Consider the following 15,305-nt stretch of genomic DNA (forward strand, 5'->3'; position numbering starts at 1 on the left):
ATGGGGCTCTTTGCCATTTCTCTTACTTTAAATAGAACACTCATCTGGTCACAGAATTTTTAAAGCTTGTCCTATGATCACTGGTCTGCCCGTGGGTGTGGTCTCTCCAACCACACGGGCAACGTGAGAAGTGGCCAGCCCTCCCTTCTTTCTGCAGTCCATGCACAGTACCAGGGACTCCGTGAGTACACATGCACTGGCTGATTAAGGACAGATCACGGACTAGTCACTGCTCCTCTCCCGACCCCCTCCCTCGGGAAGGGGGAAGCAGCATTTCTGCATGTGCCCACGAGATCATTATACTTCTGGAGACGAAGCGATCTGCTGCTTCCTTTGCTACATTATGCAAAACCTCCTTTGAATTCTCAAAAAAATCCTGACGAGTGCTTGCCCAGTGATGCTGGAAACCGACAGGAATTTAAAATGGCAGCAACATCTCTGCCCACAGCACTGTTTATCACTTATCTGTGGGCCTCGTACGGGAAGTATGTCTTCCACTTCCACAGAGACCACACGGGAACAGGGCACATGCGGCCTCCCGGGGGCAGAGAGGCTCATGGCCCAGCCGTCCTCGGCTACGATCGCTTCCTGTAACTGACACCGACGTCCGCTGATGAGCGCGCACCCAAGTCTACCAGCCGCCGGCCGCCTTACTTCCGTCAGCCCGTCGCCCGGACGCTGGCTTACGCCTTCAGACTTGCGTCTCACTAGCCCCGATCTTGTTCTCAGAACTTTAGCACTGAGCTTCCGTCTTTAGCAGAGGACGGTCTCCCTTGGTGGTCTCGGGGGCCACATGCACACGGGAGGGCCAGCGATAGCGGCCACCCACCTGCCGAGGGCAGCAGCGCGTCAACCCCAGGACCACAGGGCCCTGCGGTGATGACCAGGGGACACCCTTCCTTCCCCACACCTGGCTTTTTCACAGTAAAGGGGGGTAGGACAGTTTCGACATCACAGGCATACTGTCAGCTGCCCAGGGGAGATAGATATCGGCAAAGAGCTCACAACAGTGTCTGTCCTAGAAACCTCTATAAGGGACAGCCATTTTGGGGTTGGGATTGAATAAAATTTCTGGGGTCAAAAAATAACTTTTCTAAAACACGGCTCCTTAAATAGTACAGCCTATTGGTAGACAAACAGAAAAACACCCGGAACATCTGGACAAATCTTCACATCAAGAATCCTCAGGCTTTCCCTCATCTAAGAGCCCGTCTTTGGGCTCAGGTCACCGTCCTAGACCTGCTGAGATCAGTTAGAGCCGAGAAAGTCCTGGGAAGATGGTGTGGACAAGGCCCCTGGAGCATCTGTCCCAGCATCTCTGGCTGATTCCATTTAGTGGGGCATCCCTTATGTTCGATGGAAAGGAAGATTTTTTTTTTAAAAGATCTTTTTATTTGAGAGGGAGAGGGTGCTTGTGAGCAGGGGTAGCGGGAGAGGCAGAGCCCCAAGGAGACTCTGTGGAGCCCGACTCGGGCCTCCAACCCCCCGCACAGGAGAGCAAGACCCGAGCTGAAACCACAAGTCGGATGCTTAACAGACTGAGCCACCCCGGCGCCCCTGGAAAAGAACCTTTTTGCCACTTTTTTTCTTTATGAAAATATTTCACGTATCATTTCTCTCCTAGAGACCACCGTACCGGGAGCTCTCACTTCTCCTGACAAATAGACGCCTGGAAATCAGTTCCGACTGACTTTAACTGGGGGCGGGCGGGGTGGTGGAAAGCACTGGATTTAAATGAGGAATCTTCCTTTGTTTCCCCGCAAACAAACACACGCAGGCACACACATGTGCACACAGGTCACTCTTCTCTGTGGACCAGACAAACATTTTTACCAAGCGCCAGCACTCGGCTTCATGGCAAACACGATCTCTTCCAGTCTCGTGCTGGGTCGGGGTCGGGATTATGCTGCTAACAAATCAGCAGGACACAATTTGATGGAACTACAGCCCATTATGGACTTGTCCGCATGAAGACGGTAAGTGCATCTGGGAACTCGAAATAATCACGAGATCGCTTTCACAGAAGACCTTTCTCTCCCGGGGTCCGAAACCGAGCCAAAGACAGCAGGGGCGCCCAAGAGCCAGGTGGCCTGGGTTAGCGTCCTGTTGTTGATGAAACGGGCATCTCGCCGTCGACGGCAAAGGGCACCTCACTCTGGAAATGAACATTTCCTGCGACCGAAAACCATGTTTTCTGGCATCTGTGAGGCGCTGGGGATGCAGAGGGGGAGCCAGGTGTCCTACTACCCACAGCACCAACGTCATCGTCACCAGCAAGGGCTACACGCGCTGCTTTTCGCTGGGGGGTGGGGGCGGGGAGAACCAATGGTGGGTTCCCCTTTAAGCACATGTTGCTTTTATATTTTTCAGTTGACTTCGGTCACATGCATTTTTGGGCCTTTCTCTAATGCACACATATGGCTGGTTAATAAGCACATCAAAGGCTAGAGCACCCTTTCCCATGTCTGCACCCAAACCACTCCACGTGTCTCACGAACACAGCCGAGATAAACCGAGCTAAGCCAACTGGTGAAGGGAATCAGACCGGGCACAGGTGCTGCTGCAATGCTGTCCAGGAAAGCTGGGCACCCGGGGCACCCGTCTTGGAGAAGCTACTAGGGGGTGGCCCAGCCGCCAGCTCTGGCCTTAGATCCCCGACGTGTTCATGTCTTAAACATGACATGTCTTAAAACCAGCTGCACGCTGAGTGCAGAGCCCAACGCGGGGCTCGATCCCACGACCTTGAGATCCTGACCTGAGGTGAAATTAGAGTCAGACACTCAACCGACAGCACCACCCAGGGCCCCTCATTTGTTAATGTTTGATGGGAAATGGAACGGGCCAGTTGGCCGAGCACTCACGGTAACGAGTGGGCTGGTGAGACGGTCATCAGAAGGTAACCTGGGAGCGGGACAGGGTGGGCGGACAGCGGGGAGCGGCCCCATACGGTGAGGACCGCGTTTCCTCTGGCCGGTGTGGGTGGACGTTGTCTGTCCTTCTGCCTCTCTGGGCTTCTCTGTTTGCCTTTCTGTTCACCAGGCTGTCTTCAGAAGGGCTCGGCACAACTGGCCAGATTCCATTTCCTGCGATATCCTCAGGACGGAGCGGTCAGCACGGTCAGGGTCTGCGGCCTGATGCGCGACGGCCGATGAGCACCGGGCAGCACCCGCGGAGACAAGGGCAGTCAGAGCCGTGGCATTTCCGAACTCTTGAAGGACGGCCTTTCTCCCTTTCCCTTGGGGTTCTTGGGGGGCAGTGGACGATGGTCACTTTTAACCTCATGTGTGTTCAACGCACGTAGATCTGAATTTAAGTGCAAATGTATCTGTGTGACCTCCGTCTTTCCGCGGCCCCGCGGTGACTCTGACAAGCCTCTTCAGCGGTTGCTCTGAGCCGTGTCTTAGGAGCAGGGAGGAGAGGTCATCACGCGGGGACAGGTCGGCGGGGGAACCCAGCGCCGCGACCTCCCGCCGAGGTTCCGCAAGTTCACCTCCACCAAGGGGAAGAGCTCTGCACTTTCTCGCGGGACAGAGACCCTCAGGGGCAACTTTCTACCAAGCACTTCATTTCTTCCAAACCACCGAGAGCCCCTCCTCCAGGCGGCCCGCAGCTGTCTTACAGCTGACAGGCCGTGGGGTCCAATAAGCGGGGACCGCACGTGGGGACTGGAGCAGGGCTCGCCGGAGACCACAGCGACACCAGAGTCCCTTCGGTATTTTCCCGTCAGCCTCTCAGAATGCTCGTACGGAATACGTAGTGATGCCTAATTTTAGTTTGATAAGGGTCAGTTATTTGCCTCAGATGTCTTTCATCTGCAGGAAACCACCACCAGTGTCAGCCACGACTGTGTGACTGACGTCAAACAGAATATACGCTGTGGCAGTGTTTCCCCATGTCGCTGTTCACGGACAAGACGCGCAGACACCCCTGCGGGGCGGTGGCCCTGGGCAGTCACCCTTGGTCTTATCAAATAACGCCAGCCACTGGGTCACCCCAGCCTCACAGCTCCTCACGCCGTCCTTGCTACGAGCCTTCTGTCACCCTCACGGGCAGGAGGAAGAAAGAGCCCACATCAGCCAGTGAGGAGACCCTCGGTCCACAATTTGGCTGGAAACCCCTTAGTCTGAAATGCAGTGGAAGGCGAGGCCACAGGGACAGCCGTACGCCAGGAGCAGGAGACCTGAGCCGAAGCCATGGCCGGCTGTGGCCGACCCCTGGCGGCGAGCCCTCGAGCATGTTGCTTCAGCTGTGGGTCTCAGTCTTCCCATCTCTAGAGTGGGGACGCGGTCACTGTGAGCCCAAGATACGTGAGGACACTGCAGGTCCCAGTATCACACGTGTGATAAGGGCTCCCTGGCGCGTGTCTACGCACTCATACACGCATTTGTTCCTTTGCTTCCTCATTCATGTGATGTGTATGCGAGACACAGGACAAGGGACCAGAAAGCGATCCGGGCCCGTGCTGGACTGCGAGGGGCGGGCTTTGTAACGACCCGCACAGAGGAATAAAGCAAGCGGCAGCAGACGACTAGAACACAGGAAGTGTGACGAAGGGCTTCTCCCTGGAGCCAAGGGCACGTCCTGAGAGGAACAGTCTGGAAGCAACGGGCCAGGCCGTGGGGAGGGAGCCCAGGAAGCTGCTGGCGCCTTTGGACGTTCTGGGGCCGGCAGCGGGGACTTACCATGGCCCTGGGACAGGAAGAGTCCTGGGGAATGAGCACGGAGGGCTGTCCTCGCGGGCGGGGGCTGGGGGCGACGTCCCAGGGGCCCGGGGCGGGGGTGGGGGGCGAGACCCGGGCCTCCGGCAGGACGTTCGCAGGTAGCTCCAGTCTGGGCTGAGAAACTCTAGTTCTCATATCCCCGACTGCTAACGCTGGGCTGGGGATTTGGATTTTTGTATCCTTTAAGAGAGGCTCCCTTACAGTCCGCGTAGCCTGTTTACGTGGGGGGCCTGGGGGAGCATCTGTGAGGCGTGGCCCGGAAGCCGTTCCGAGACCCCACAGCGTCGGCGGAGACGGGCATCAGGCCATGACGCGACGACCCCGAGTCAGGAGGCTTCGAGGTGTGGTAAGTAACTGCGATGGGGTGTGTAAACTTGCGTTTATGAGAAAGGTGAGCGCCCTAAAGCCTTCTGGTGCTCCCCCGCCAACCCCTCGGGTCTTGTTGCATGTAGAAAACAGAGAACGACCGGCTAGGGCTAAATTAAACTCCTGTCCAGACGGGCAAAAGCATTTGCTTTGCAAAGCTTCTTCTCAGTCTGGGCACTCTGCCCGGGGCAGTATGTCCACCTGCTCCCAAGGGTCTGCTGGCTGAGCTGAGCCCTGGGGAGCTGGAAAGCCTCCCCGGACTGACTACTTGTGCCATCAGGCTCTGGCCCGGGCCCTGAGATCAGGCCTTCCCGGCGAGGAAGTGGCCCAGCGTACCGTCCTCTGTACTGTGCACTGCTAACGGCTCCAGAAATACCCATGTGTCCTGTGTACGCTCTGGGTCGGTGGTGCTGGTCACCAGTCACTCCGGGGAAGGGTGGTGCTGCCCGCCTGGCTTCGTCACGGTGTCACAGTCAAGATGTAACCTCAGAATGGACAGGAGAGTCCGAGGAAGCCCCCAGACGCTACCTTACGGCCTTTGCTAGCCCAGGGTGGGAGCCCCGGTCTGCAGCCCAGACACCAGGCTCTCCCGGCGTGGAGGAGCCCGGACCCCACCTTTAAGCTGGGAGGCGGAAAGTACACCCAGCACGGGACCAAGTCACCTGGACTGTATTGGATCTCAGCCTTCCAGGGGCCATCCTGTAAGAGAGACAGTGCTCCCTTCCCAGAAATCTGCCCAGGAAGGGAGGGATCTCGAGGGGCTGAAACTGTCCTACGGCTCGGGAGGTTTATGCCCAGAAGGTTACACAACGAGCAGCCTCTTCAGGGGTTGTGCTCTGCCTCCCCGCTCCGATTCCCTACCGCGCCCACCATGTCCTTCCCAATGCGCCTGTCATTTGGAGGATGCTTCGAGGACAGCTCCGAGGACTGTGGGGACCAGAAACACCAGTCAGGCTGGACGACTAGCCCTTGTGCCCATAACCAGGCGGGGAGAGCTTGGGGACAAGAACCCAGGCAGGCAAATCTGACGAGTCACGTGGAGGGACGGGGTGAGGACAGGCGCGAATTTAACAAGGCGGGGGGTGGGGTCCAGCCACTTCACACAACAATTCAGCAATCTTTTCCTTGAGTTAAACATTCATTTCCTGTGCGAACCAGCAATTCTACTTGTAGGTATTTACTCATGAGAAATGAAAACATATCTCCGTATGTTATTCTGTATGCAAACATTCAGCTGTTTTATCCAAAAAAGCCGCGAGCTGGAAACAACTCACATGTCAAGCGGTGAATGCGTAAACAAATCACCGTGTGCCCGCGCCGCAGACCGGTTCTCGGGGACAGGAACTACGGCGCACAGCACAGGCGGCAATGTGGGGACCGTGGAAAGCGACCACGCTCACACGGAGGCCATGCGTCTGGCACCATTGAGAAGACATTCCAGGGACGGTAAGACAAGAGGGATGGTGACCCGCCGCTGGTTGCCAGGGACAACGCTGGGGGACGGAGGAGGGGCACGACGGAAGGTTTTCTGTCTCAGGGTGGACGTGCTCCCGTGACGAGACTGTTAGTCAGAACCTCCTGGAAACGGAGGCTGTAAACCTTGAGTTATTCTAGGCAAGTCAGGCAGCAGCAAGCCAGGGATGACACGCACGTGACTGACATATGACTGTCCCTCCAGGAGCCGGTCCACCTGCCGTCAGCCTGCGCCCCGCCTGCTGCCCTCCAGGGCCTCCTTCCTGCTCAAGGACACCGTCAGACTCCACTGAAGCCAGCGTCACCAGTGCACACAGGCGGGGGCTCCGTGTCCACCCCTGTAGGGACTAACGGAGCGCAGACAACAGAGGGGGACACAGGAAAGAGAGCGAGGGAAGGAGACAGCACGGGATCCATGTGGCCTTTCCACCAGCTGGCCTGTGGCCGGCGCAGCGTGGGCAGCTCTTTCGGCGGCAGGAGAGGGTGCCCAGGACACGCGGCCAATATCCCGCAGACCCAGCCCTGCAGGGCCGCTTGTGCTGTGCACTGGGGCGCTTCTCCTCGGGGACTCTGTGAGCAGGAGGGGGACCTCAGGGCTGTGGCCTGCTCCTTGGGGGACGGCCTCTCGTGCCCCAGGGAAAGGGGGCCACAGACACGCCTCTGACTTCTTGACTCTGACCTGACAAAATCCACGGATCCAAATCGGTGGTGTCCCCGCTGACCCCACTAGGGGGAGCCCACAGCAAGCTCCTGCGCGGGTCCACCTGGACGCTGGCGGGACCTCCATCCCCAGGCCGCCAGACCGGGGAGGAGCCAGACGTCAGAAAGCAGGGTCTGTCTCGTTTCCATACAGCGGAGCCTCCGCTGAATGTCCGCCCCCGTTCATCTGAGACCGACCGCTTCCTCTCCAAGTCTGGGGAAGCTTGAGTCACTTGTTTGCAGGCAGAGATGAGTTTTTGTCAGTTCCCACGACACTTGGTGTTGACAGCAAGGGAAGGAGGGGCGGGCCCAGGAGACCCCAGACCCAAACTGAGATCACAGCTTCAGAGACTCTCATTTCCTTGATTTGGGGTGCGGGCCTGGCCTGCGCCTTCTCCCCAGTCAACGCTGCATAATGGGTTTCCCGCAGCTGTCAGCCAGGATCCGAGGAAAGCCGCCTAGGATGGGCCTGACCGAAGGGCCCGTGAAGTTCGGGACAAAGGAGGAGCAGGTGCGCGTTGTCACCGGTTCTTCAGACGGGCTCGCGGGCAGCAAATGATTCGGGGCGAAAGCACGGTGGAAACCGGCCCCTTTTGCCTGTGGCTGACGGCTTTTCTGCCGGCTGACCCAGTGAGGCATTTGAGACCTTCCCCGCAGGGGAGAGAGCGGGGTCTGCGCGCTCCCCTTCTGCAAGGTCATGCGTCCCTGGGCACCAGTCCCCGCTGGGTGCAGACGCGGTCAAGCCCTGCAGAGACACCCTTCTCTCTGAGGCCTCGGGATGAGGGAGAGGAACGGGTCAGGCAACAGGTGCACATTGAAAACATTTCCAAACATTCCATTCAGAGAAGAATACATAACGCCAACCAGGGACTAGCCGTCTGCCGTGAGAATCGGGAAGACGCTCACACAGGAGGTGCGGTCGTTGCAGAAGGACGTTGAGGAGGGGCGTGGCTGCCGGCCGTGAAAGGTCAGAGGACGTGGACACCAGCCACCCAGGGAGCAGGGAGGCTCCGGCACACACGCGGGGGTGGGGACGCCCAGGAGCACACCCGGCCCACGGGCAGCGCCATCGCACGCGCCGCTGATGTGGTCGTTCACAGGGACGGGGCTAGCCAGTACGAGGCATCACACACCTCTCCCCGCCCTCCCCCTGCTGCTGCACCGACCCCCACATTCTATCCCAGGGGGCCCAGGCGTAGCTGTAGACTACACGTACACGCAGCTCCAGGAAGCCCTTACGCTTGATCAGAGTTGACACTGATGCTGACATTTATTGTGTGTCCAAATGCAGGGAAGGGGGGTTAGTGAGACTCGGCCATACTCTGGAAGATCCTGGTTCCTCCACAAATAGGGCCTGGACCGCTTTCCATACACGGAAGCAAGCACTTCAAGTACCACCTCATTATTCTACAGGATTTCCTATAACCTCTTCATGAACCCTATGAGTCAGGCATTTTATTTCCATTATATATATGGAGCAATTGTGCCTGGAGAAGCAAAGTAACTCTCCCATGATTACACACGTCAAGGGGCTGCCTGGGAATTTATTCCCAGATCCACTTGACTCTAAAGGCATGTTCTCTGGAAGATGCTTGCTAAGGATCGTATTCTGGAGAGGAAGGAAGAGGGGAGGGTCGGGGAGGCAGACCTAGCGGAGACCGCGGAGCTGTCCATGGTTCGGACACCGCGCGCCTGTCAGTAACACTGGGATTCTCTCCCCTCGGTGCCAAATACCAAAGCGATATTTTAAGGACATCCCTTTGCTCTATATTTTGGCTTCACATTAGAACATTAAACTAACAATCCTCTTTATGCAAATTCTGGCAGCTGTGAAGGTAGCTGGCTGGGCAGAGCCAGCGTGTGTCTACCTGGGAAGGGTCAGCAGCGGGGCTCCTGGGATCCCTGAGAAAAAAGGCCAGGGAGGAAATGCAGGAAGCTGAGACTTTTCATCAATGCCCTCGTGAACTCACTACTTTGAATCTTCTCATGCACCAGGCTCAGCTCACAAGAGGACACAGGCTGCCTCCAAGATTTAATTAGAGGGACATGGAGTAAATACGGGAAATCTGTGTTCATTTTCCAGGAGGACGCCAACTACCCGTAATCAGTCTGAGTGTGGTTTCCACGCAGTGGGCTCTGCCCATTCCAAGCCTTCATGACTCCCCAACAGGCCTCCTAATTGAATCCATGCTCCAAACCTCCCTTCCCTTCTGTACATACACGTGAAACTCACTCAGGCCTGCCATTTTCAACACAACTGCACTAAAGGATCCTCATGTTCTTGCTGTAAAGACTCACTACACGAGGCGGGGTTTAGGTTCCCCACACTGCAGGCCTATCCTAACCTCCACCCAACCTCGTCTCTACCCACGCAGACCCCATGTGAACACCTGTGCTGCTGCCTGGCATGGAACCCTACTGGTTCCAGAAGATGCTGGCTCGTCGCAAAGGTCAAATCTGTTTAATGATCCTCTCAACCTGAGACATCTGCTTCCTGTCTCCATCTACTAAAAATAACGGGTTCAACTCACCAGAATTGGCTGCGGCCAGACCTCCTTTATGAGACCTGACGCCCACAAACTTCTCTTCTGTATTCAGTGTTTAAGTTACTCACTTGGGCCACTTGCTGTGTATTATGACAGAGTCTGTGTCCTTTCTTTTCAACAGAATTTTGAACTTCTTAAGGATGGCAACCATGGTTTTGTTACTCATGGAGCATTTCAATAAAAACTCCTGGACTTATACCGTCTTGTTTGCTTCTACTGGAGTCAAAACAAGAACACCTTAAACATTAATTGTGGCTGGTCTGATTTAAGTGATATAAAAAAGAAGGCACTGAGCATTGGGAATTATAGACATTTGAGGCTACAGACATTTCTTTTAAGAGACATTAAAACATCACATGGGCATTACAATTCCCCAAGTGTTGTAGAACAAGCCTTAGCTTTGAGAATTTTATTCTATAAGAATAAAATTTAATTCTATAAGAATAAAATTCATGCCTTTCCTGTAACAGAAAGGATTTCATCTGGTAGAAAGTCAAATAATATTTAATCATGAGACTATAAATATATACGGGTACATCCTACAATATTAAGAAATAACATCCCCAAATGTTCACTAGAAGGAAAGTTCTCTGCCATGCATTTTGCATATATCACTCCACTTCATTCTTATAAGATGCCCCTGAGGGGAGCGCCAGCATTGTCATCTTTTTAAAAATATGGAAACTGAGGTCTGCAGAAGTACCACAATGGTCAAGGTCAGCAGCAGGCGGAGAGTTCAGATTCGGGTCTATGTGGCCATAGAGATGACGTTCTTACCTCCTGCCTCATGCTGTTGGCAGGAGGCCGGGTGCTAAGCATATGTTATCAGCCCAGATGTCTCGCTTCTGAATCAATGGAACACTCCTCTGTACCCCAGACTTAACGTGAGAGGGTCATTCTGTGCAGAAGGACCTATGTCACAGTTTACAGTTTTCGTAGATACAGAACACAACTTCATAAGTCGAAAAGAATCCCAAAGGAGTGCAATTTTTGTATAAATATGGGTGGTGACTGAAAAATACCAGTAAATAAGTTAGCTAATTTAGGACAATGATACCTATCAAAGTTGCCCTGGCATATAAGAAAAATACCTTCCAATGTTTCTTTGTGTCTGTTTTAGTATTATTTTGTTTGCTAAACCCCATATTGCCAAAGCCACCCAGTTAAGAGATATGCCAGGTTTTCCTTAAAATTGATTTATGTTATAAAAGGAATAATTTTCACCAGTCCATATGCTTTTCAGGATTACCCTGATGAGAAATTGTAATCATACAGAAATATATATATATGTATATATACGTATATATACATATATATATATGTATATATATATTTTAAAAAGCCCTCAAGCCCAAGAAAAAAGTTAATTCCAGAAAAATGTCAGGTCAGGAAAACCTCCAGAAGCAGCCGAGCATACAAAAATAGTTCTGTAAAAACACATGATGGGTTCTTAATAGAAAATGTTTAGCTGGCTATAATCTCTATCACAGAAGATGGTTTTATGTTGCTGAATTTCAGATATAAAAACTTAGTTGAAATGTTTTATGGTAAGAATGACTAGGTTTAAATCTGGCTCAGCAAACAGATTTGTGTGAAAGATACGTGTCTTTTAAGAATATGCTTCTTGAACATTTAGTATGTGGAAGTGAAACAGATTCTGCCTTCAGTTTTAGATCTTTGCACACATGACAACTCTGCTGCCTTGGGATTCTCATTATGAGCCGAGCCGGTGCGCACACAAGGACCGGGTTCAGTTCCCGCCGCAGACCAAGGGCCAAACCCTGAAGGAGGAAGTGAGCTCACGGGACGGGGGGCTCCTCTCCTGGCTTGTGAACCACACGGGGAAAAAGGCGTCCCTTCCTCGAGTTCTTCTGCCACGGGCAAAAACGCAGGGAACCAGATTTAGAGGGCACTGAAAAATTAATTTGAGCTTTCTCCGTGACTGGCTGGAAAGCCTGAAGCCAAGACAAAACTCTGGTTATAAATGAGGGCTAATCCTATCCTGCAGACCGCATGGCCTCGGGCTCATGGTGGAGTCTTTGGGGGAGAAGTCAGGACAGAGAAGTGAGATCTTGGGAGAAAGGTACAGATCTGTGTCTTTGGAAGCACCAAGCGAAGCTCTTTGTTTTTTGTATGGTAAATAATGCAAATCCTGATAAATTAACCAGATTAATTTTTGTTTTAAAAACACTGTTGTGCCTTCCTCTCCACCCCGGATCTATGTGGAGCACAAGCCTTGGATGGTGGGCCGCGCCCTTCTCCCGCTCTCGGTGGAGGAGGAGCACGCGTTCGGGTGACCCCCGGAGAAGTCGCAGAAGCTGCAGAAGCATGAGGCTTCAAGGCTCATTAATACAAATTAGATGTTGACAACAAATGAAATGAATGGACTCATTTTCCATAAACGATCACGACAAAGAGGGAGAGGTTGGGGCGGCTGAGTGATGCCAACCGAGATCCTGGAGATCCTGTGTCAGCTCACAGGCTGGTGGGAGGGCCACGGACCTTCTCATCCACTGGGGTTTTTCCCAGTAAAGGACACAAGTCGTCTGCTACGTCTTTCGATCGCGTAAGGGTCCTCAGAAAACAAATAAATTCACACGACTAAAGCTCTGATCTTTACAGCTGTGACGGAGCTCAAGGGGATGCCTGGAAGGCACGGGGCTCGGGTCCGCCAGGCTGTGCTCGAGCTGGGAGCTGTGGGGCGGCCTGCCTTAGCGTTCCCACTGGGAATGGGGGTGGGAGTGCTTTTCCTGCGGCTGCTGTGCTGGGGTGAAGGCACTCGAAAGTCAATCTACGAATGGGGGCGATTACCATCACTGTGATGATTTTAAAGATACTGAAGGCAGCCGGTTACATGTTGACGTTCTCTGTGGGGAGTTCATCACCATCAACACGGAAACCAAGTCTCGACCTCCACTTTGCCGCTGGTTTGGGTCAGCTTGTCCAAATCGTCTACTTCTAAGCTCTGACTGATGCAGTGTGTTAACACAATGTGTTCAGCATAAAGCGCTTCTACAGTTCTGAGTTTTACAAACTGATGGAAGACGGAACGAACGATCCATCATCTATAATACGTTCAATCTTCCGACACCGGGTACATAAATCTCAAGGTATAATCACACTCCTGCCTGCCGTGAGCTCTGAAGATGCAGATCTGCTTCAGAAAACCGTGGAAAAACTCCTCCTTAGTGGAGAACCCCTGAGTTTCTATTTAAAATAGGATTTAAATGCAAAATTCCTAAGGATGCTTAATTTTTACCCGTGATTCACCCTCAGGGTCTTTGAACTTGGTTTGTCTACTCGTCTCACAGAAGCTGTTGATCTCACGCTGCCACCTCTCTACACACATCTCCCCTTTCTCTGAAGGCCAGATGAACTTGTTTTCCCCATGTCTGCTTTCCAAAGAGGTGCCCATGCTCTACTTAAACTTAGTAGAAAGCAGACGACCGCAGTTGGCAACATCAATGTTGCTGGTTCATGCTCTCCCACGAAACAATACTTTTTAGCAATTCCTGCTGCTTGTTTACATCCCGGAAATCGAGGAAACCTCCCTCAACGTTCACAGGCAACACTGACACCGGCGGTAGCAATGCTCAGTTTCTCTGACCGTTTCCCGAGCCCCTCACCTTTCCCAAGGTTCCTGAAAGAACCCCGGGGTGGGGGTGTGTGGAGGAGAGCACGAGACCCAGAGCAAGAAGGCGACAGGGGCAGGAGGGCAGAGGAGGAGACAGAAGGGGAGGGGTGACCGGGGAGGGGTGACCGGGGAGGAACTGGAAGCCACCCCGTCTCTCTTAATTCTGCAGCAGGTTCTCCACATCTAACGCAACAAACTGCTTCGACGCACTTAACCAGTGTCTGTTTTTGCCTTTGGACCCGGAGGTGAGCTCCTGATAATGCCTCCCTGTGCCGCGTGTGGGTATAGTTGCCCAGCACCAAAAACCTCATAAATCATGCCTGGTCTCATGTCTGTCTTTCCCACACACATTTGAGTCTCAAATCACACATTTTTGAGAGATGCAGTGCGCTTAGGGGTGTCACTCTATCGTGTACATAACCAGAGCCCCGTGGGAGTCCCAGGCCATTCCCCATGCCTGGGACGGCCACAGCTGATTACGGGGTGCGGCATGGGGAGACAGTCCCGCCCGGCAGGACCTCTACAGAACAAGAGAGAAGTGGCATTGTCCTAGGACGGGGGCTTCACAAATGGGCAAGTACCCAGACTGGCGGGACCCCTAGACGCTGGATACAGTTAGCTTGGGAGGCCCCACAACATCCGGGCCTTTCACTGTCAAAATCAAGCGGCCCCGTTTCCTGCCCTTAATTCTAGGAATTAAGCAACTACTCAGGGTTCTACCATTTCTTTGTTTTGAATACTTCTCATTCAAAGAAAATGAAAGAATCATCTTACCCATGAGGAATTTTGCTCAGGACATAATATCCAGTGTAGGAGTGTTGGTATATCTGAAACAGACAAGACAAAAAAAAAAGAAAAAGAAAAAAAAGCAAGCGTTGAGACAAAGGCTGTGACCATATTTTTAAATCACTGTGCATCCTAGAAAAACATCAGTGGAGGAAAAGCAGTTAATCCGGAGACCTGGAGGCAAAGTCTAATTTACTTAGAAAGTTAATTTGCATATCCTGTTTATTTTACTTTCTTCATTTGCACATTGTTTACCTGCAGTCAGAGGCTTGATACAGACTCCAGAGCTGGCTGGTTTGTGACTAAATCAGGGGCACAGATTTCCAGCTCAGTGACATGTAGCCCAGGACCAGTGAGGAGGTCACCAGAGGCTGTCGGACAGCCAGCTAGACCCAGCAGGACCGTAAGACCCATGTACTGTGGGCGTCCCTGTAAATTACGGCAAATTCCATTGTACATCCTCAGTGAATATAAAAAGCAAGATAGGCTTCCCTGGGCGAACTCTCGTCCTTCTGTCCAATGCAGCGTGAGTCTTTCAGCTTTGGAGAGCGGTCAGTAAACCAAGAGCTCATTCCAAGAGGGGCACGACTTTTAAAACTAAGGTAACCAAACAGTGTTTCCAAACGCCTATAGCCCGCAACCTGGAGCCTCTCTTCGACTCTTAAGCTAGGACAGAGTTCCCTGACCCACGACCAGAAATGGGGAAAACACGCCGTTCAAGAAATCTCGGCTTCCTTCACCTCCGGCTCTCTGGAAGAGCTTCCCCCGGGGCTGGGAAGGTGAGGGGTTGTCTTCAGGGTTGAAGCAAGAACGTACCACACTCTCTCTCTCCCCCCCCGTGTGACTTCTGAGAGTCCACACCCTGTCTGGGCACGTTACAGTGACCGGCATTTACCACCACCTTCCTGAAGGTAACGGGTGAGGCCACGGGAGAGAGGTGCAGAGTGAAGGGTGGGGGCCGAGGCGCGCACGGGGGCGCAGACCATGGACTGAATGTGAGAACGAGAAGGGGCAGGGCCCTGCGCCGCTCACGGACTCCCTGCCTCCTTGGGGCCCGGGTTAACCTAGAGACCATCAGAT

The 15,305-nt window shown here is 53.3% G+C and overlaps 1 protein-coding gene across 4 annotated transcripts in view; it reads right to left on the minus strand.

Annotated features, from left to right (window-relative positions):
• The window catches only part of DPP6 (dipeptidyl peptidase like 6), an 854,966-nt gene that overhangs the window by 161,671 nt on the left and 677,990 nt on the right, over window positions 1-15,305 (minus strand). For all 4 annotated transcript variants that reach the window (XM_032304848.1, XM_032304850.1, XM_032304847.1 and 1 more), the window contains exon 6: window positions 14,214-14,266. In XM_032304848.1, coding sequence (XP_032160739.1) covers window positions 14,214-14,266 — 53 coding nt within the window. The remainder of the gene's footprint in view (window positions 1-14,213; window positions 14,267-15,305) is intronic.

Source organism: Mustela erminea, chromosome 11, assembly GCF_009829155.1.
Source record: "Mustela erminea isolate mMusErm1 chromosome 11, mMusErm1.Pri, whole genome shotgun sequence".
Lineage (NCBI taxonomy): Eukaryota > Metazoa > Chordata > Mammalia > Carnivora > Mustelidae > Mustela > Mustela erminea.